Source organism: Jaculus jaculus, chromosome 7 (assembly GCF_020740685.1).
Source record: "Jaculus jaculus isolate mJacJac1 chromosome 7, mJacJac1.mat.Y.cur, whole genome shotgun sequence".
NCBI lineage: Eukaryota > Metazoa > Chordata > Mammalia > Rodentia > Dipodidae > Jaculus > Jaculus jaculus.
The window spans coordinates 22492457-22515119 of record NC_059108.1 but is presented as its reverse complement, the minus strand read 5'-3'; the positions used below and the strand labels follow the sequence as shown (position 1 = coordinate 22515119).

The 22663-nt window shown below is 43.9% G+C and overlaps 2 protein-coding genes across 3 annotated transcripts in view; both read right to left on the bottom strand.

Moving 5' to 3' along the window:
* Nek5 (NIMA related kinase 5) overlaps positions 1–6874 on the bottom strand; it is a 68968-nt gene extending 62094 nt beyond the window's left edge. The window contains exons 1-2 of the mRNA XM_045154834.1: positions 6800–6874; positions 4498–4643 (exon numbers count right to left, since the gene is read on the bottom strand). Of these exons, the coding sequence (XP_045010769.1) occupies positions 4498–4614 (117 nt within the window). The 5' untranslated portion in view covers positions 4615–4643; positions 6800–6874. The remainder of the gene's footprint in view (positions 1–4497; positions 4644–6799) is intronic.
* Positions 6875–9921: 3047 nt separating this feature from the next.
* Positions 9922–22663, bottom strand: part of Nek3 (NIMA related kinase 3) — a 29022-nt gene continuing 16280 nt past the window's right edge. For both annotated transcript variants that reach the window (XM_045154776.1, XM_045154775.1), the window contains exons 9-14: positions 20464–20664; positions 18265–18337; positions 14795–14944; positions 13473–13607; positions 11411–11534; positions 9922–10456 (exon numbers count right to left, since the gene is read on the bottom strand). In XM_045154776.1, coding sequence (XP_045010711.1) covers positions 10372–10456; positions 11411–11534; positions 13473–13607; positions 14795–14944; positions 18265–18337; positions 20464–20664 — 768 coding nt within the window. In that variant the 3' untranslated portion in view covers positions 9922–10371. The remainder of the gene's footprint in view (positions 10457–11410; positions 11535–13472; positions 13608–14794; positions 14945–18264; positions 18338–20463; positions 20665–22663) is intronic.

Genomic DNA, 22663 nt, shown 5'->3' with positions numbered 1-22663 from the left:
GGATATTTTTTTATAATCATGGAAAATGTTAATAAAAATAAAAAATAAAAATAAATCTACATTTTTCAGTTAAAAATAATAATAAATCACTCATGGTAACACATGTCTATAGTCCTAGAACTTGGGAACCTGAGGCAGGGGAATGGGAAACCTGAGGCCACCCTGGGCTACAAGCAGGTTTTATCTCAAAACAAAAACAAGAGAAAAATAGTCTCTTGTGATTTCATTTTAAATTTGTATTCTATTGTTCTATTTATCAACCAAGAAAACTTTTTAAGTGTTTTAGTGCCATTGCCTGCACCCATCTCTACATTTTCTTTCCTAGTCTATTTTTGGGGTTGGGGGAGGGTCACTCTATTTAGCTCAGGCTTTCCTAAAACTTGCAATCCTTTTACCACAGCCTTCTGAGTACTGGATTACTCCCTCCCTTCTTTCCCCCTCCTCCTTCCTTTCTCCCCCTGCTTTTTTTGGTGAGGGCTTGCCTACTTTAAGCACACTCTACCATTGAGACACCAAAGCCAAGATGTTTTCGTTATTGTTTGTTTTTGTTTTTAGTTTTTCGGGATAAGGTCTCAACCTCAGGCTGACCTGGAATTCACTCTGTAGTTTCAAGCTGACTTCGAACTCACAGCAATCCTCCTATTTCGGCCACCCGAGTGCTGGGATTAAAGGCATGCACCGTGTGCCTGGCAGTGCCAAGATGTTGTTGTTTTATTTATTTATGTGACAGAGAGAAAAAGGGGCTTGCCAGGGCCTCTAGCCACAGCATACGAACTCCAGACACATGTGCCACCTTGTACATCTGTCTTTATGTGAGTACTGGGGAATCAAACCCAGATGAAGTTAATTGAGGAGGGACAACCAGCCTGAATGCAAGCGGCACCGTTCCATAGACTGGGATCCTGACTGGTGAAGAGGAGGAAGCTAGGTGGGCATTGGCATTCATGGCTCTGCTTTCTGGCTGTACATACAGTGTGACTAGCTGCTTCATGCTCCTGCCTCTGTGGCTCTCCACTCTGACAGACTGGATCCTCTCAAACTGTAAGGCGAAGCAAACGCTTCCTTCTTCAAGCTGCTTTTGTCGGGTCTTTGTCACAGCAGTGAGAAGAGTCACTGATACAACTAATAAGACTGAATTTTTTTGTATGATTTCTTCACTTAGGGGTTTTTATTTGTATGGATTTGTTTTACAAAATGCTAATTAATCACACACCCCTGCACCGCACTTTTTTAAAATATTTATTTATTTATTTATTTATTTTTTATTTTTTAATTTTTATTAACATTTTCCATGATTATAAAATATATCCCATGGTAATTCCTTCCCGCACTTTTTTTTTTTTTTATTTGTTTGTTTTTCGAGGTAGGGTTTCACTCTAGCTCAGGCTGACCTGGAATTCTCTATGTAGTCTCAGGCTGGCCTTGAACTCATGGTGATCCTCCTACTTCTGCCTCCCAAGTGCTGGGATTAAAGGTGTGCGCCACCACACCCGGCTGAATTAACCCCTTTTATCTGCAAACACTAGTTATATGGTTTTTAAAAAAATTGAGATGGGTTTGACAGAAAGGGTCTCACTCTAGCCCAGGACTGACCTGGAATTCACTATATAGTCTCAGGGTGGTCTTGAACTCACAGTGATCCTCTTACCTCTGCCTCCCAAGTGCTGGGATTAAAAGGCATGCACCACCATGCCAGGCCATACCTAGCTTTTAAAAATATTTTTATTTATTTATTTGAGAGAGTGAGATAGATGGGCACACCAGGGCCTCTTGCTACTACAAACTCCAAGTTTATGTTTCATGTTGTGCAGCTGGCTTTATATAGGTACTGGTGAATTGAAAGGCAGGCTTTGCAAGCAAGCACCTTTAACCATTGAGCCAGCTCCTCAGTCTCTATTGACATGTTTTCAATCTTAAAAATGTCTTCATAGGGCTGGAGAGATGGCTTAGAGGCTAAGGTGCATGCCTTAGAGGCAAACTGGAGCTGGGCGTGTTGGTGCACGCCTTTAATCTCAGCACTCAGGAGGCAGAGGTAGGAGGGAGGATCCCTGTGAGTTCAAGACCACCCTGAGACTACATAGTGAATTCCAGGTCACCCTGAGCTAGAGCGAGACCCTACTTTGTGTGGGGGTCAGGGTAGGGGATCCACCTACAGCTGGTTAAGTATGTGGATTCAGAACTCCCCATGGCTATGAAAAGCCAACTGGACTTAAGGAAATGCTATTAAGAAAATAAAATAGGAGCTGGGCATGGTGGCCTTTAATCCCAGCACTCAGGAGACAGAGGTAGGAGGATCACCATGACTTCGAGGCCACCCTGAGACTCCACAGTGAATTCCAGGTCAGCCTAGACTAGAGCGAGACCCTACCTCAAAAAACTAAAAAAGAAAAGAAAGAAAGAGAAAAAGAAAGAAAAGAAAATAGGAATGGAGAGATGCCTTAGCAGTTAAGGTGCTTGCCTGCAAAGCCTAAGAACCTAGGTTTGACTCCCCAGAACCCATGTAAGCTAGGTCAAGCATGCACACGAGGTGGCGCACACATCTGGAATTTGATTTCAGTTGCTAAAAGCCCTAGCATGTCAATTCTTTCCCCCTTCCTCTGTCTCTCATTTAAAAAAAAGAAAAAGAAAAAGAAAAGAAAATAGGATGGGCTGGAGAGATGGCTCAGTGACTAAAATGCCTGCCTGCAGAACCTAACGATCCTAGTTCAATTCCCCAGTACCCATGTACAACCAGATGCACAAAGTGGCACATGTATCTGGACTTTGAATGCAGTGGAGGCCACCCTGAGACTCCATAGTGAATTCCAAGTCAGCATGGGCTAGAGAGAGACCCTACCTTGAAAACATACACACACACACACACACACACACACACACACAGAGAGAGAGAGAGAATCAATCAATCAATCAATAAATAAATAATATTTATAAAAATAAAAAAGGACTTGCAGTCACCACGCCACACCTCCAGGAAGGAAAGACGGACCCAGATCCAGAGAAGAGAATTAGCACCTCAACAGGGTCCCAGCTGAAACCAAGAGTAATTGGGGAAATGAGCAAGAGTGCTGCCTTCTTGGTGAACCTGGTACCAGCACAAGAGTGAAGGAGACAGACACAGAGAACATTCAGCTCCTCCAGAACCAGACATCCTGAGACACAGAGGCTTCCAAGACCTCATCCCTGAAGTAGACGTAAAATGAACCCAACATGGCTCAGGAAAATTCGTGGAAGAGGGGCAGAAAGATTGTTAGAGCCACATGTTGGATCATTATGCACAAACACATTGCCTCCTCCCCATAACTGATGGCTACCCCCACAATGCACTACCCACATTCCCCAATGAGGAGGGTCCGGGCAGAGGGAGGAAGACAGGCAGGAGGCTAACGATGGTACCAACATGGCTGTATACACACTGTGTACATAACTAATTATGTGTGTGTGTGTGCGTGTGTGTGTGTGTGTGTGTGTGTATGAAATAGGAGAGATGATTTAGCATACAAGAACGAAGACCTGAGTTTGAATGCCCAGCACCAAGAGGTGGGCATGGCAGTGCATGCCTGTCATCCCAGCTCTGGCAAGGCAGAGACCAGCAGATGCCTAGAGCTTGCTGGCTGGCTAGTCTAGCTAAATCAGTAAGCCCCAGATTCAATGAGAGTCCCCATCACAAATATACACATATGTGCACACATGTGTACCTGCACACTTATGAGCCCACACTCAAAGGAGCACACGTACACACATGTACAGTATATCCATGCAAAAAAAACAAGATTAAAATGAGCACTAATTGGGTATAGTGGTGCACACATGGAACCCCAGGCAGAGGCAGGAGGATCCTGAGTTTGAGATCAGACCAGCTATGCACTGGGATCTGCAACCGCAGTCCCACGGAAGAGCAAAGGCCCAGGAATCCCTGGAGCTCACACACACACGCACGCATGCACGCACACACAAAACCCAACCCTGCTTTGGAATCAGTAAGAGACTCCAATTCCAGCTCAAAGAACAAGGGAAGTGATGGAGCCAGACACCAGATATTCCATTCCGATCACGGCAGGCAAGGTCATAGACATATGCATAGGACACACAGACAAGCAAAACCACAGGTGAGAGAAAAGGAAAGGAAAAAAAGAAAACTAAGGCAAGTGGATAGGGGTGTAGCTCAGTGGTACAGAGGCACCTGTGCAGAATAGGAAGAGGTCCTGGGTTCACTTCCGGGGGAGAGAGGAGAGAGAGAGAAACAGGGAGAGAGGAAGAGAAGGAGGGAGAGAGAGAAGGAAGGGAGAATGAGAATGAAAATCAACAATGCAATGTTCCTGGATTGGATTTTGGAAAGAAAGAAATGTGGGGGGGGAAAAAAAGAAAAGAAAAGAAAAGAAAAAACAAGTCAACTGAATCACAAAATTTATAATTGTAAAAAGATTTTATTTCAGACTAGATTAAAGACCAGCCAAATGTGCCACTCAAAAAATAACAAAAACTTGTCCTTCACTTTACCTTTGTAAAATTGACCTCTTTTATGACACAGTGCTTGCTTTCTGATTTCTCTCTAGCCAAGTACGCTTTTCCAAAGGCACCTTCCCCAATGACTTTAATCAGGTCAAATTTATCCATGGTCTCCAGGGCTCAGGGTTCATAGGTTCCTAAAATTAAAGTAATGAAATTTCACTGAGTGCTCTCATGACAATAACAACAGTCCGAATGGTGAAAGTGTAAAGGAGCTCACAGTGCCAAACTTGCCCTCCAGTTTTTCAAAGGCAGAGTTAAGCACTGGGGGAACTTGCCTGCAAAGCCTAACGAATTCCCTAGTGCCCGGGGAAAAGCCAGATGCGGAAAGTGGCGCATACATCAGGAGTTAACTTGCAACACCTAGAAGCCCTGGGGTGCCCGTATTCATTCTCTCCCTGCTCCTTGCAAATAAAATATTTTTATAAATGGAAGGGTTTAATAACTTTCTCGAGGCCACAGGTACAGCCAATGTGAGGAAAGGCTTGTTCTTGGACTCTTAAGGTTAGCTTTGTGATCTTAGACAAGTCATTCCACCTCGAAAAACCTCCCGTTCCTAACCTCTAAAGTGGAAAAAAATCCTTGAGTTGCAAGTTGGTTCGAAGGAAAGAGATTGAACCCCAGATGCTTGTCACCTCTACCAAGAGGAAGAACCCTCCTCTCGTGTGTGTGTGGGGGGGGGGGGGGTGCAACCAGTCATCTTCGGTGAGGAGGCTCTGCCCCCTACTGGGGAGACTGGGAATTTAGCAGGATTTGGGGTTCTTAGCACCTGGGATACTAGTTCTGTCATTGGAGGGCCGGTCCCCCCGTTATTGTCCATCCACAGGCTTAGAACGTCTCCCCGTACCGTCGTGGCAAAATCCGTTCACAATGACCTGCTTCTGGAACGAAACCATTTCACATCTATATGCAAAGTGCTTTTTTTTTTCCCATAGGTTTAACTACTGCTGAATTTCCTAGTCACGCATGCACATCAAGGCTTGCTTGCATTTTCGGAACTTTTCCGGGCGTTGTGAACCATTCTGGGGACATGACGGCCTCCGCTCGCCGCACAGCTGCTGGCCCTGCCCTGCGTCGCCTTCAGGTGAGTGCCCAGCGCCTGGCTACCTCACTGCTTCTTCCAGTGCCAAACGCTTCCAAGGAGGCAATTGCACACTTTATTACAAGTGGTGCCTTTTCGTCTGTTTCCCCTTTATGCAGTTGCGACGTAATGTAGGACTTTTTATATTATTATTATTATTATTATTATTATTATTATTATTTAAAGTATCTGGGGTTGAATCTAGTGCACCGTGCATGCGTGTTAGGTAAGCATCTTACCATGAACTATATTCCCAATCCTTTTTGTATTTCCTACTTTTGAGACAAGGTGTCGCTAAGTTATCTTGAATGGTCTTGAACTCCCTCAGGTAGCCCACGAAGGCCTTGAACTTGATTCTCCTGCCTCAGCTCAGTAGCTGAAGTGATAGTTTCTTTGTTTCTTTCCTCCCTCCCTCCCTCCCTCCCTCCCTCCCTCCCTCCCTCCCTCCCTCCCTCCCTCCCTCCCTCCCTCCTTTCTTTTCTTTCTTTCTTTCTTTCTTTCTTTCTTTCTTTCTTTCTTTCTTTCTTTCTTTCTTTCTTTCTCTCTCTCTCCTCTCTCTCTCTCTCTCTCTCTCTCTCTCTCTCTCTCTCTCTTTCTTTCTTTCTTTCAATCCTGGGTGGGCTGGAGAGATGGCTTAGCAGTTAAATCACTTGCCTGCAACGCCAAAGGACCTAGGCTTGATTCCTCAGGACCCATGTAAGCCAGATGCACAAGGGGGGGCGTACGTGTCTAGAGTTCATTTGCAGCGGCTAGAGGCCCTGACACGCCCATTTTTTTCCCTACCTGCCTATTTCTGTCTCAAATAAATAAATGGAAGATTTTTTAAACTCTTGGATAGTCGGCCAGTTTGTTATCAATGGAAAGCGGGGTGGGGTGAGGTTTAAGGGGTGCACTATGCCACCAAGGGTCAGGGGAGGCCGCAGTGCCCCTCGGGGGCCGGGTTCTGAACGTGGTGTGGCACCCTGGCTGGAGGCGACTGGCATGGGCACTGAGAGGTCTCCGGCCCAGATATTAGGGGGTGGGGAGACTCCAGGCTTGGGGAAAACTCTTCTCTCTTAAGAGCGTCCTGCGCGTTGCCATGGAGACCGACGGGCGGCGGGCGCGGGGCACGGAGCCGCATCCCCGTCTCCTCCCGCGCCCGCTCCCTCCTCCCCATCCTCTCCCCGCGGCCCCGGGGGCTCGGGGTCAGCTCCGGGAAGGCCCAGCGCGTACCTGCTCCTCGGGGTCACAAGCGTCGCCGCGGCTCGGGGTTCCCGGGGCAGCAGAGCCGCCGCCGCCGGGGCGGAGCCGCCCAGGGCCAGCGGGCGGGGCGCCGGGCGGAAGCAAACCCGGGCCCAGGCCGCAAGATTCTCTGCAACACTACAAAGGCGGTCGCCTCTCCCCAAGTTCAAGTGAACTATAGACTGAGCCGGGAAGCATGTCTGCCTGGTTGCTATTGCTGTTATTGTTGTATTATCGTGGAGACAGAACCCAGAGCCCCCAAGCGTGCTTAGGCAAGTGCTCCACAGTCACTACATCCCAGGAGGCTGACAGTGTGCTTCTGCGCCAGGCCTCCCACCCTGCAAAAAGGTGTAGTGTGAGCCTTGGTCCTGTAACAAAGCTCCCGCTGCTTTACCGCTCTGCAACACGCGCGCACACATCTCCATTTCCTGATCCCTGATCCTGAAAACCTAAAACAGGGGCAGTCAAGAGCCCTAGGGGTCTAACGTCTGCTGCTATCTGGCTGAATGTGTATACTATGCTCATCAAACTGCCCAGTAAGCACTTTTAATGTTCATACCCTTGTATTAATGCTACTCTCATTTTTGGTTGAGAACCTTCTCTTTTCAGATGGCAGGAACCTTGGGATGACTCAGAAGGCATCATGGTGCTGGGAAGAAGTGACTGGAGCACTCAGCGCTGCAATATCTCTATCACACCTTCCAAGGCTCAGGGTCCATTGCTGAAGAGGTGGTGGAAAGAATGTAAGAGCCAAAGGAAGGGTAGGACTCGTTACAGTGCGCTCCTCCAGACACAAAATGGCCTGGATATCCATGACCTCACAGTGTCTGACACTACCTACACAAGACCATCACAATAGGATGAAAAGATCGTAACATAAAAACAAAAGAGAGACTGATTGCGAGGAGGAGGGGATATGATGGAGAATGGAGTTTCAAAGGGGAAAGTGGGGTGGAGGGAGGGCATTACCATGGGATATTATTTATAATCATGGAAGTTGTCAATAAAAAAAATAGGAAAAAAAAAATTTCCTGGTGCCAGGCGTGGTGGCACACGCCTTTAATCCCAGCACTCAGGAGGCAGAGGTAGGAGGAGTACTGTGAGTTGGAGGCCACCCTGAGACTTCATAATGAATTCCAGGTCAGCCTGTGCTAAAGTGAGACACTGCTTCGAAAAACCAAAAGAAAAAGAAAGAAAGAAAGAGAGAGAGAGAGAGAGAGAGAGAGAGAGAGAGAGAGAAAGAAGGGAGGGAGGGAGGGAGGGAGGGAGGGAGGGAGGGAGGGGAGGGGAGGGGAGGGGAGGGGAGGGGAGGGGAGGGGAGGGGAGGGGAGGGGAGGGGAGGGGAGGGGAGGGGAGGGGAGGGAAGGGAAGGGAAGGGAAGGGAAGGGAAGGGAAGGGAAGGGAAGGGAAGGGAGGAAAATGTTTCCTAACTTGTTGAAAAGGATGCAATGTTGAGTGATGGTAAATACTGATATAAGACAGACATACCCATGTCCAATGAAATCTAAATACTACAGCCATTTGATACCCACATATTGTCCATGCTCCCCCCCAAAAAACCCAAAACATTTCTTTAAGAATGTATATTACTTTTTCTTCTTCAAATCTGACATTCTATTTTCCTGACAGGATTTTATCCCACTGTAATTTTTCACATGCTTGAAATTCTTACTGAGCATCCTATCAATCTGCTCTGAAAGAAGCTTATAAGTAGAAACAACTAGATCTTTATTGAGATATAACCATATACATAAATTCAAGCTCCCTTTGTCTGATGGTTTGGAAATGTTACACTGTGGGGCAATGCCACGATTTGAGCAGACTGATATATAGACTATGGTAAACATGGAGGTTAACTGTGTTGGAAACTATCCATGCTTGTCTCAACATGAAAACTCTTCAAGAGTGATGAGCTGATGTGGGAGATGGTGTTGAGCAGCCATGAAGCAGACAATAGAAGCATAGATAAACTCTGGATTTTAGCTGCTAAATTTGTTCCTCATGGCAGCCTGGTTTAGTGATTTGGAAACTGCTTTGTGTACTGTGGTAGTTTGAATGAATGCCCCGTCGCCCCCTCTCCCCCAATAGATTAACCAGTTCATTAATGCTTGTAACTTAGATCTCTAGCTGCTTGGCTGCAGGAGGCATCACGGTGGGTGGATCCTCAGGTCCAGACCTAAGGGATGTTTAAATTCCAGCACAGAGGGGCTGGAGAGATGGCTTAGTGGTTAAGTGCTTGCCTGTGAAGCTTAAGGACCCCAGTTCAAGGCTTGATTCTCCAGGACCCACAGAAGCCGACGGCACATGCCTCTAGAGTTTGTTTGCAGTGGGTGGCCCTGGCACACCCACTCTCTCTCTCTCTCTGTTTCTGTCTGCCTCTTTCTCTCCCTGTCTGTCACTCTCAAATAAATAAATAAAAATAAACAAAGAAACAAATTTAAATTCCAGCATAGGCATGCAGAGTGCTTGAGCTTTGCCTGGAGTTCCTGAGATCGGGTGTGTGGTGGTGTCGGGTGGTGGCTGTTCTCTCTGCTTGGGCCTGTGAAAGGGGGCCAACTTCTGCCATTATGGAACTTCCTCTGGATCTGTGGGGTTCAAATAAATTCCATTTCTCCCATAAACTGTGCCTGGTTTGGAAGTACATCCCAGGTAAGCCTGAAGCTGTCTGCTACATATATATACTGAGATGAACAACTAAACACGTGTGGTGGATGTGCAAGCCAGAGTTCTTGCTGCCGAGGAAAGAAGGTACCAGAAAAGCAAGGGGAAGCCTGTTTTTTGTTTTGTTTTTTTTTTCTCAGTTGAATAGTCTCACCTCACTGAGGTATCACAGTGTTAAATGAGGGAAATGTGTGACAGGACCCAGGACTCACCCCAATTCATTCCGTAACTCTTTCTAGCTGCTGGTACCTGCCACAGCACTTTGACGGCTTTCCTTTCTCATGTTTAGGACTGCAGTCTTGACAAGATCTAGAGCCCACTCTACTCTTCCTAGTCATCTCGGCTCTTCTGTCCATCCTGTTAAAGACTGTATTTAAGGACAACTGGTAGCTTGAAGATCACTGGAAATTATCTTCACAGAACTGGATCTTATTGAAAAACTGCACACATAATTGTGTCATAAAATGAATATATTTATGTCCTCAAATCTTTAGAAAATATAAAAAGAATCACAGTAATTAGCACAAATCATAGCAGCATGGATGGCAATGTCCAGGCTGCTGTAACTGTCTGTGGTCAGTATCCCGATGAGGTAGGCAGTATTATTATTATGCAGTGGGTAAAACTAGAGCCCAGGAAGTTAAGTAATTTCCTATAATGGCACATGTAGTTTAGTGGTAGCGAGCTGGTGTCCAATCTCTGTTCTATCAGAGTGCAAAGCTCATCCTACCTGCTACACCTTCTCCCTTGTGTTTTCAGGAGTTTTGAGATTTTATTTTAAACTTATGATACTAGTCAGGAGCAATTTCAATATTAACAGTTCCCCTACTTCATTGTGTTGCCAATCAACAATTCCACATGCAGCAGCTCTCCCATGTGACGCAGGCACATTCCCCAGGGCATTAACCATCACATGGGTCCTGCCATCTGGTCCACTTCTTCAGTTCTGATACCCAGTCAGAGTTTTCATCACCATCCTCAAAGTCCCTGTGAAAAGACGGGTTGGATGATAAGGGACACAGTCTGTATTTGCTAATAGATGCAAAATAGAACTCTGTCATAATAGTATTTTAAGTTTTTGAAAAACACGTCCCATATGATAATTGAGTGGAGAAAAAAAAGTTAATTCTTTAAAATAATCACTTATGGGCTGGAGAGATGGCTTTGCAGTTAAGGTCCTTGCCTGCAAAGCCAAAGGACCCAGGTTCAATTCCCCAAGACCCACGTAAACCAGATGCACAAGGTGGCACATGCATCTGAAGTTCATTTGTAATGGCTGGAGGCCCTGGCATGCCCAGTCTCTATCTTCCTCTCTCAAATAACTAAAAAATAAAATAGTTAAGAAAAAGCCAGGTGTATTTGCACGTCTATAATCTCAGCACTCAAAGGCTGAGGCAGGAAGACCATAAGTTCAAGACCAGCCTGGGCTACACAGAATCTCAAAATACAAAAGTAAGTCTAAGCTGAAAAATTTGTGTAGGATTTATCCAGGAATTCTGTAATAAAACTATAATTTATTATCAAATTATTATCAAAAGATCAAGAAAGAAATATTCATTTATGATGAAAAGTAAGAGTCCAGGGCTGGAGAGATGGCTTAGCAGTTAAGCACTTGCCTATGAAAGCCTAAGGGCCCCAGTTCAAGGCTTGATTCCCCAGGACCCACAAGAGGACGCATGCATCTGGAGTTTGTTTGCAGTGGCTGGAAGCCCTGGCATGCCCATTCTCTCTCTCTCTCTCTCTTTCTCTATCTGCCTCTTTCTCTCTCTGTCACTCTCAAATAAATAAATAAAATTAAAAAAAAAATAAGAGTCCAAAAATGGAAACACTCTGGATCTAACAGTAACAAGTTCTTACTGTTTCTGAAATTCTTATGGTATAATCGGGTGTGTCACCCATCCCTCCCCTCAATCAAAGGACTCCAGGTCTATCGCTACATACGTGTCCTCCTCATCCAGCCGAGGTTCAAGTCTCTCGAGATCCAAAGTGACAGAATCATGATCTCCGTCAACATCGTCTGACACTTCTTCTTCAGAAAGGGGGCCTTTCAAGAACCCTCCTGTACCTTTTAGAGAACAGTCATAGAAAGTATGCCAACTTATTCAGTTAGTTTAGGTCTTTTTTTTTTTTTTCCCAAGGCAAGGTTTCACTCTAGCTCAGGCTGACCTGGAATTCACAGTGTAGTCTCAGAGTGGCCTCAGAGTGGTAATCCTCCTACCTCTGCCTCCCTAGTGCTGGGATTAAAGGTGTATGCCACCACACCCGGCCAGTTAGTTTAGTTTTGATAGTTAGATCTCAGTATATTGCCTACACTTGTCTTGAACTTCTAAACTGTACCCCATCATAGCTTCTGAAGTGTTGGGAGCCACAGCACCTAAGTATGCCAATGTAAACAGCATTTACTCAGCAAGATTTTTGACATAAATAGGCCCAGGAAACAATTTTAAAACAACACTTTCTCGAAGAGAAAAAAGAAAAAGCCTCTGAAAATCATATAATTTTCAAATATAAGAACCTACACCATGACTGTGTGATTCGTGAGACCATGTCTAAAATCAAAAAGTCTGGGGATATTGCTCAATGGTATAGAGACCTGAGGCCCTAAGTTGAATCCCTACCACAAAGAAAGAAAAAGAGAGAGAGAGAAAGAAAGAGTGAGAGAGACAGAAAGAAAGAGAAAAAAGGAGGGAGGGAGGGAAGGAAGGAGGGGAGAAAGAAAGAAGGGAGGGAGAGGAGAACACTCATTCTCTTTCAAATACATAAAATAAAACATATTAAAAAATAAATAGATTATGGGTGGGGAGGGAGGGAATTACCATGGGATTTTTTTAATAATCATGGAAAATGCTAATAAAAACATTAAAAAAAATAATAAATAAATAAATAAATAGATTATGGGTGGGGAGGGAGGGAATTACCATGGGATTTTTTTTATAATCATAGAAAATGCTAATAAAAAATTAAAAAAATAAAAATATATATACATTAAAAAAATAGATTGCAATTTGAAGGGAGCTATTATTATTTTAAAAGGGGAGGGGTATTTTGGTTTAGGGATATAGCTTACCCTGCCCAACAGACTGGGTGTGATCCTCAGCACAACATACACACACACACCCTTATTCTTAAAAGAAAGTAGTAATGTGATTATTAAAATAAGCAATAAAATGAGCAAGAAGAAATAAAGTAGCTCTATGAGAAATTTTAATTATAGCATAAGATTGGGTAGAAAAGATTCAAGAACACAAACATACAGTTTTGCAAGGATTTTAGGAAGGGAGATTGGGAGATTACTACTTAATAGGTACAGTTCAGTTTTGTAAGTTTTGGAGACGGGTTGCACAATAATATGAATGAATGTTCTTAGAACTGCCACACTGATTGTGGTATATTGTTAATGGATGTTGTCAGAAAAAAAAATTTTTAAAGCTACTGAATTGAGCCAGGCGTGGTGGTGCACACCTTTAATCCCAGCACACAGGAGGCAGAGGTAGAAGGATTTCTGAGTTTGAGGCCATCCTGAGACTACATAGTGAATTCCAGGTCAGCCTGGACTAGAGTGAGACTCTACCTCAAAAAACAAACAACAACAACAAAAAATTACTGAACTGTATACTTAAAGATGATTAAGATGGTCACTTTTATGCTACATGTATTTTACCTTTTTTTTTTTTTTTTTAAGCTTTTTGAGGTAGGGTCTTACTCTAGCCCAGGCTGATGATTTTACAAGTTTAAAAATCAAAGCAGACTGAGGAGATGGTTCAATAGTTAAGAGGCTTGCCTGTGAAGCCTAAGGACCCAGGTTCGATTCCCCAGTACCCATGTAAGCCAGATGCATAAGGTGGCACATGCATCTGGAATTCACTTGCTGTGACTGGAAGCCCTGGCACATCCGCTCTGTCTCTATCTGCCTCTATCTCGCACTCAAATAAATAAATAAACCTAAGTAAATTATTTTGTAAAATCAAAGCATTTCTATGGTTATGTAACAGACAAATATTACCTGGTCTATATATTGTGTATGTTTGAAATGCCAGGCTGAGGTCAGCATTCTTAAGCATCATCAACAAGGTGTCCGGGGGCTCCCTGAGCCACTGCTTACGGGTATGGCTGTCACTGTATTTCACTACAGAACCACCTAGTTGTAGAAAGATGGACATCAGTGCCAAGTAAAGACAGGAAGCCAAGCATCTACATGCCAGGTCATATTTCAAGTTCATCATGTTTGACTCTCAGCTGAAATCTAGTTCACTTGTCTGTATGAGTAGTGCCAAATACCCTTCAAAGAGTGATATAAAATAAAATTCTAGCACACTCAATAATTATTAGACACTGCTTTATAGTAAAATAAAATAGACTGAATGGTATTCAATTTGCCTACAGTCAGCCCTCTCTATGAATAGGTTCTACATCCTTGGATCAAAAATGTTTTTTGGGGGGGGGGGCTGGAGAGATGGCTTAGTGGTGAAGCACTTGCTTGTGAAGCCTAAGGACCCCAGTTCAAGGCTCAGTTCCCCAGGACCCACATAAGCCAGATGCACAAGGTGGCGCATGCATCTGTAGTTCGTTTGCAGTGGCTGGAGGCCTTGGTGCACCCATTCTCTATCTGCCTCTTTCTCTCCCTCTCACTCTCACATAAACAAACAAAAATAAACAAAAAAATTGTTAAATGTATTTTTCCTGGGCTAGAGTAAGACCCTACCTTGAAAAGCCGAAACAATAATAACAGAAAAGGGACTAATTGGAAAGAAGAAATGGTTCAGTGGAATGTGTGTGGGGGAGAAGGGACAAAAGGTGATGGGAAGGGATTATGATCAAATGTCCAAGTATGAAAACTCTCAATGAAAGTTTTAAGGGCTGGAGAGAGGGCTTAGTGGCTACTGCCTGCAAAGCCTAAGGACTCATGTTCAACTATTCAGTCCCATATAAGCCAAACACACAAAGTGATGCAAGTAGGCAAGGTCACACATGTGCACAAGGGGGCACATGTGCCTGGAGTTCGTTTGCAGTGACTAGAGGCCCTGGAGTGCCAATCGACTCTCTCTTCTCTCTCTTGCATTAAAAAAAAAAAAAAAGTTTTGAAAAATTAAATCTGTATTGAAGATGTAAGGTTTTGCCCTATCATTATTCCCTAAAGTGTGGTATGGAAACGATTGACCCAGCATTTACATTGTCCCAGGTGTAAGTAATCTAGAGATTATTTGAGTATACAGGAGGTGGACAGACTGCATGTAAACACTACATCGTGAGGCACTTGAACAGGCAAGCATTCTGGCATGTGGAGCAAGGCCCCCAAGGATAAGAAGGGACAGTGAAGATGCTGACCTCTGTCGTCTTCTGCTGTGAAGCTGGAGGTGAGTATGGGTGCATTTTCCAAAGCGCCAAGAGCTGCACAGGGCTCAGGCTTTGCCCACTGCTGCCGGTGAGGACTTGACGAACCAGCTTTCCTCGGACATGCTGACTGATTGCCTGATTCTAAAGTACAGAAGAGGATCGTCAACTGTGTTATTTTATTTATTCATCAATAGCCCCACACGTAACAAGGCAGAAGTATTTCTTCTTTTCCCAAGTCAGGTGTAGCAACAGAATTCTTTCAAGTATTAGGAACAAAAGAAATATCAATAAAATCTTGAATGAGATCATGCAAAATGATATAGAAACCCAGACTAAATCACCGCAGTGACTGAATTTTAAAAATATACATATAATAACATATTACATGATGTTCAAGAATGAGACCCCCAACAGAACTTACACATAGACACTTGCTATCCTATTCATGGTTGTTAACAAGTAAGTATTACTTTTCCCAATGACTCTTCGTTGATAACTACTCCCCTTGGAGCTGGAGAGATGGCTTTGCAATTAAGGCATTTACCTACAAAGCCAAAGGACCTAGGTTCGATTCCCCAGTACCCACATAAAGCCAGATGCACAGATGGCACAAGTATCTGGGGTTTGTTGCAGTGACTATAGACTCTGGTGCACCCATATTTTCTCTGCTTCTCTCTCTCTCTCATATATGTATGTATGTGTGTGTGTATGTATATGTATATGTATACATACACACACACACACATAATTTTTTTTGTTTTTTTGAGGTAGGGTTTCACTCTAGCTCAGGCTGACCTGTAATTTCCTATGTAATCTCAGGGTGGCCTCGAACTCACGGCGATCCTCCTTAGTGCTGGGATTAAAGGCATGCACCACCACACCTGGCTTTAAATATATATATTTTTTAAATACTCCCTTTTTCCTTCTCTCTCTTTCTTCCTATCTTTTTGTGTGCTGGGGATTCAGCCCAGACCTTTGAGCATGCTAAGCATGAACTCTACCACTAGGCCACACCTCTAGCTACTAATATCTACTTTTTTGTGTGAAAATCAAATGTTTCTCTCACATTAGTTATCGAATGAGCCAAGAAATACCTGCCTGTGAACTTGTTCGTAATGCTTAAGACTTAGGAACATGAAAATCCATAGCTCTTCTACAATCCCCAACCCCGCATAAGAAATGACTACAGTTTGAGCAACCACAGGTTTTACTGATTAGCCATTTTGCCCATGCACATTTCTACATAGCTGTCTGTACTTCCTCAGCCTAAGCATAAAAATGGGTAGTTTGGGCTGGAGAGATGGCTTAGTGGTGAAGCGCTTGCCTGTGAAGCCTAAGGACCCCAGTTCGAGGCTCGGTTCCCCAGGTCCCACGTTAGCCAGATGCACAAGGGGGCGCACGCGTCTGGAGTTCGTTTGCAGAGGCTGGAAGCCCTGGCGCGCCCATTCTCTCTCTCTCCCTCTACCTGTCTTTCTCTCTATGTCTGTCGCTCTCAAATAAATAAATAAAAAATGAACAAAAAAAAAATTTTAAATAAATCTCTTTAAAAAAAAAAAAGGGTAGTTCATGTTGGGTCCTGGCAGCTTCATTCTGAAGATTTCCACCCATCATACAAAACCCTGTCACATAAAACTAATTAAATTTGTTAACCTTTGCATGGGAAGATTACTTAGTGGTTAAAGGTACTTGCTTGCAAAGCCTCAAGTCTGGGTTCGATTTCCCAGTACCCCCGTAAAGTCAGACACAAAGGACGGCACATGCGTCTGGAGTTCACTTGCAGTGGCAAGAGGTCCTACTGTGCCAGTTCTCTCTCCTTCTCCTTCTTTCCCAAATAAATAAATATAAAATACTGTTAATCTTCTTTTACTGACCGGCCTTTTGTGATGACAGGTGCCAAAACCACCAGAGTGGTGGGGTCCGACCTGCCTGCTCTTGCGTTCTGTTTCATCCACTTACTACCTGTGGACCAAGTGGAGATCCCCCAGACTCAGGGCCCCAACATGGTTGCATTTCATTGACTTTTTGTTCCTCGTTTTTAGAAATTGTAAAATTACATTTTTCCAAACATCTTTGAAACTTTTCTTAGTATTTTCTTGCCCAGTATTTCTCATCACTTTGAGAAATGAACAAAAGTAAAATAAAAAACAACAACAACAAAAAAAGCAAACATAGTAAACAAGGTAACCAGCTACCTCTTAAGTAGAGAAAGCATTGTAGAGTTTGAATATGTGGATACTGCAGCTATGTACTTCAGTTTTGCCCACAGTCCCTGGGTCCTAACTCCCATAGTTTTTATTATTTCCTAAATGACTAGATCTATAGATCTTCTGTCAAAGCGTTTGGCCTTTTGTCCTCATTCCTAACACAGCTTGTAAACAACTCCAGAGCAGTGAGAATGAAAGGACGTTCCTGCGCTCAAAGCCTCAGAAAGCAAATTCTCTCTGTGGCATATGACCTTTCACCTGCTCCTTTTCCTCCATAAGGTTCCTTAAAAAAACCTAGAATTTCTCTTCCCCAAGGTGAATCATAAAATTAAAAATAACAGCGGGGAGTGGTGGCACATGCCTTTAATCCCAGCACTGGGAAGGCAGAGGTAGCAGGATGGCCGTGAGTTTGAGGCCACCCTGAGACTACATAGTAAATACCAGGTCAGCCTGGAGTAAAACCTTACCTCGAAAAAAAAAATTAAAAATACAGCCTAATCTCTTACCCCCACCTTTTTGTTTTCTTTTTTGAGGTAGGGACTCGCTCTAGCCCAGGCTGCGCTGGAATTTACTATTGTAGTCTCAGGGTGACCTTGAACTCATGGCAATCCTCCTACCTCTGCCTCCCAAATGCTGGGATTAAAGGCATGAGCCACCACGCCCGGCTTTCTTCCCCTATCTTAGAGATGGCTATAAATTATGTGACCTCCCTTGTGGTGATACAACAGAATAAGAGAGGATAGAAAGACGGACATGAGAAGGGAATGGAGCCCCTGGCCATAGAGACTGGTTGAAGCCCCTAGCACAACCAACAGCTGTTCAAGGTCTCTCGCCCTTTCCAGCTGTAAACATGTAATTATTGAGGAATCTCACCAAAAACCTTTTTACAAAAGAGGACATATACTGAACCTTCTATGTAATCCCACTTTCACCTTATCAGATTACAAACCCATCCAAGCCACCTTTGAGCCACCCTATAATCCAGCTAGAATGGATGAGGTACTAAGTACTAAACAGACGACAGTCGCGTCACGGAACTATCCAGCAAACTGGGCTCTATTTTTCTGTCTTGGTCTCTGGAAAATTAAACCACAGTATAAAATTCACTAGATAATTCTATCTAAAGTTTTGAAAAAATTTTTGAACTGAAGACTACATCTAATAATCACTTTGAATAACCTGAAAATGACATTTTTCTTTCTTTTTGTACTACATCTTTAAAAGCACACTTGAAAAATAACTTTCCGAAATTCTTACCCTTTTTTCTTGGTTTATTATGTTCACGTACTTTGGTTTCATCTAATATTTGTTGTCCATATTCTGTGATAGTCTGAAATTTAAAGTTGAGAATTTAAAGATGTGAAAAAGAAAAACACATTTGTAGTCCAGGCTGGCCCTGAATTTGTGATCCTCTTGTCTCAGCTTCCTGAGTAGCTGAGATTACAGACCTATACCACCAGGCCTGACTAGAGGAAGACACTTTGTTCTTCAGTTACTGACACGCCACTAAGTCATCATCATTCTTCAACACAAAAATAGTTCCATTTAAAAGAACATGTAAAGATAGGCTGGAGAAAATGGCTTAGCAGTTAAGGTGCTTGCCTGCAAAGCCAAAGGACCCCTGTTTGATTCCCCAGGACCCACGTAAGCCAGATGCACAAGGGGGCGCATGCATCTGGAGTTCCTTGGCAGTGGCTGGAGGCCCTGGCACACCCATTTTCTCTTTCTCAAATAAATAAATAAAATATATTTTAAAAGAGCACATCAACAGCTGAGAGCTTCCTCAACACACGGAGGCCGAGGCAGGTGGCCAATCTGAGGCCAGCCTGGGCAGTTTATTAAGATTCCATTTCAAAAACAATAGCAACCACAGTAAGGCAGGAGAGTAGAGGAGGGCTGAGAATAAGGTCTGAGAGAGTGGAAGGCAAAGGCAACAAAATCAACAATGAAAGAAGGTAGTTGGCAGAGAGGAAGACTAGAACCTTCCAATCCCCAGTGTGTGCGTATACACACAAACACACCCATACACACAAAATAAATAAATAAAAATCTGGCCACTGTAGCTGCAAGTGGGCTGTCACTCTTTTTTTTTTTTTTAATTTATTTACTTGAGAGAGAGAGAAAGAGGTTCAGAGGGAAAGAAAGAGAGAGGGAGGGAGAGAATGGGTGCACCAGGGCTTTCAGCCACTGCAAACGCCCTTCAGATGCATGTGCCACCTTGTGCATCTGGCCCGCATGGGTCCTGAGAAATCAAACCTGGGTCCTTTAGCTTCAGAGGCAAGCACCTTAACTGCTAAAGCCAATCATCCAGCCCTCTGTTGCTCTTTATAAGACTAAAAAGTATGCCCCCGGGTGGAGATTTAAGATGCAATGAGACATGCAAAAAGTTGTATGTGAAGTACATGTAACTGATAGAGCATGCTTCAGAAAGCTCAAGCTATGCAAATAATGCAAAGAACCTTGGGGAGGGGTTATTGTAATGTAAAACTCCCAATCTGCTCCTGGTGTGACACTGAGCTTTTAAACTTTCTGTTCACTTTGGGCTCACATTCCCCCCTTGAAAGTGTGGACCTTGAAAGTGTGAAAGTGTGTCCTGCTTCTGCAGCTGCCCATGTGCATCTGCTTTTGTTCCAGAAGAACCTGGAAAACCTCTAGCAGGGTCCGTCAGAGCCAGAGAGCTACCAGTGTCAACAGTTCATATAACAGGCGTGGGGGTGAAGCCTGGCCTCTCTTCTAGCAGGTTATCTTAGCAGTACAGACACTTGTATTTCTTGTTTTCTGGGGGTGGGAAGGAGCTTCAAGGCAGGGTCTCACTCTAGCCCATGCTGAACTGGAACTCACTTTGCAGGTCCCAGTCTGGCCTCATAGCAATCCTCCTATCTCTGCCTCTCCAGTGCTGGGATTAAAGGAGCAGGCAGACTTTTGCATTTCTTTCTTTTTTTAAAAATTTTTATTTATTTATTTGAGAGAGAGAGCGAATGGACATGCCAGGGCTTCCAGCCACTGCAAACGAACTCTGGACGCGTGCAGCCCCTTGTGCATCTGGCTAACATGGGTCCATAAGCATGCCCATCTGTGTTTGTGACACTTTGCTTACAAGAGCTTGCCTCTAGGCACAAGACTTTAGATTCAATCCCCCTGTACAGGAAACTGACTATTCTTGGGGATTAGCACTGAAGGTAGAAGAAGGGGGAAAGTAAAGTTTAAACTTTTTTTTTTTTTTTTTTTTTTTTGGTTTTTTGAGGTAAGAGTCTCACTGTAGCCCAGGCTGTCCTGGCACAACCACCCTCCTACCTCTGCCTCCAGTGCTGGGATTAAAGGTGTGCACCACCACACCCAGTTTAAGTTTAAACATTTTGAACGCACTTCTGCAGCATTTGAATTTTACAGGTACGTATAATGAGTAATTATGTTTAACAGATAACCATTTTAGCATACGCTTGAAAAGTTTCACACCTCCAGGGGTAAGCACTTGTGGACAAGTCTGGACAATGCACCTCTGGAGAGCAGCGTGGTGGCCGAGGGTCGCTGGGAAGGGCTCCTTTTAAACATCTGCTTGACCAGGAAGTGAAGCTCGTAGGAGTAATGAGATGGCAATGGGCGGACAGTCCCTTGACATATTTTGAGAATAAGATTTTTCCAACTATTTGCCTGAAACTGAAAAGTAAAAATATGAACTTTAAAAGCCGATATAGGACAAGAAAATGGAATTTTATTTATTTATTTATTATTTATTTATTTATTTGAGAGCGACAGACACAGAAAGACAGATAGAGAGAGAATGGGCACAACGAACTCTGCAAACGAACTCCAGACGCGTGCGCCCCCTTGTGCATCTGGCTAATGTGGGACCTGGGGAACCGAGCCTTGAACCGGGGTCCTTAGACTTCACAGGCAAGCGTTTAACCGCTAAGCCATCTCTCCAGCCCAAAATGGAATTTTAAAAGTAGCAGTTGAAGTGAATTCACATTCACATAAGTGACTTTTTATTTTAGAAACTGACCTGCTGTCTGGTTGTTTTTCTTTCCAGAGAAGTCCGTAAGACGCAGTTCTACAGTCTTACAGCGGTTCACAGGAAAGGCAAATTCAAATAGGAAAAAGCCTCCCTGTGCAAACGATGTCTCCCAGCAGCGTGTGCTTTGGGTGCCTTATTAGTTCCTACCTAGTAGGGCAAGGCTCTGCGGAGGACAGCCAGCACAATGATGCCCAACCTGGCCTGCACATCAGAATCACCTGTTTTAAAAACACTAACTATTGCTGAAGACGCCATATGTTTGGGCTGCAAGGTCACTGAGAAATCAAGCTGGAACTGAGCTGAAAACCTCCTCCCTGTTGACCAGCTGAAAGAAAGCTGGAAAAATCTATGCTGCATGCAGCCCTGTGGGAGACAGAAGTCATCAGTGCTAATAAACAACAGTAGACATTACAAACCTTAAGTTTGGCCAGGCCAAATAAGCCAAAGGGCAATAGTGACATGTCTGTTATGGGGGAAACCAACCACTCAGTAATCAGACTGGAGGCCCACTCCACAGGATGGAATACATGCCTGGTACTGAAAACCTATGATGCAGGAAGACATGAGCCATGAGGTTGTAACACCTGCTGGTGTCTGGCTAAGTGCATACATTATGCTCACCAAACTGCCCAGTAAGCACTTTCTTAAAGTCCATACCTATATATTATTGCTATTCTCACTTTTGAGTTAGAGAAGCTTCTCTTTTCAGATGGCAGTGACCTCTGGGATGATTCAAAAGGCACCATAGTGCTGAGAAGTGACAGAGGAGTGCTCAGCACTGAAACATCTCTATCACACCTTCCAAGGCTCAGGGTCCATGCAGAAGAGGTGGCAGAAAGAATGTAAGAGCCAAAGGAAGGATAGGACTCCTTACAACGTGCTCCTCTAGACACAAAATGGCCTGGATATCCATGACCTCATCACAGTGGTTGAAACTACCTACACAAGACCATCATAATAGGAGGAAAATATGATGACATCAAAATAAAAGACAGACTAATTGAGAGGGGGAGGGGATATGATGGACAGTAGATTTGTTAAGTGGAGGAGGGAAGGAAATTATCAGCGTTTACTATCTATAATTAGGGAAATTGTCAGTAAAGCAAAAGTTTTAAAAAAAAGATAAAAACACTAATGCCCACAACATCTTTGGAGATGTTCCTCTAGTTGGGAGCATTTTTTAAGTTTCTCAAATTGTACTGCTCAGTATTTACAAGGAAGATGGTAGTTGTATTTGAGTGCTCCCATTGACAGATGCTCAGGGACTTTTTCCTCCATCTACTTTCTGAGCTCTGAGTGCTGTCAAGAACATCTGTAAAACCCTTGGTAGAGATGGGCTTCAATTAAATACACACCCAAAGAACAGCCTAGTTCTACATAAAATTACATACAATTGGGATCACTGATTGTTTGGAATTTGTGTGTGTGTGTGTGTGACAGAGCATCATGTAGCTCAGGCTAGCCTTGAACTCACTAAGTAACCAAGGATAAACTTGAACTTCTTATCCTCTTGCCTCCACCTCCTGAGTGCTGGGATTACAGGCTTGAGGCACCACACCTGTTTTATGTGATACTGGGGATTGCACCCAGAGCCTCGTGCAAACATTCTACCAACTGAACTACATTGTTCTTCTATACAAT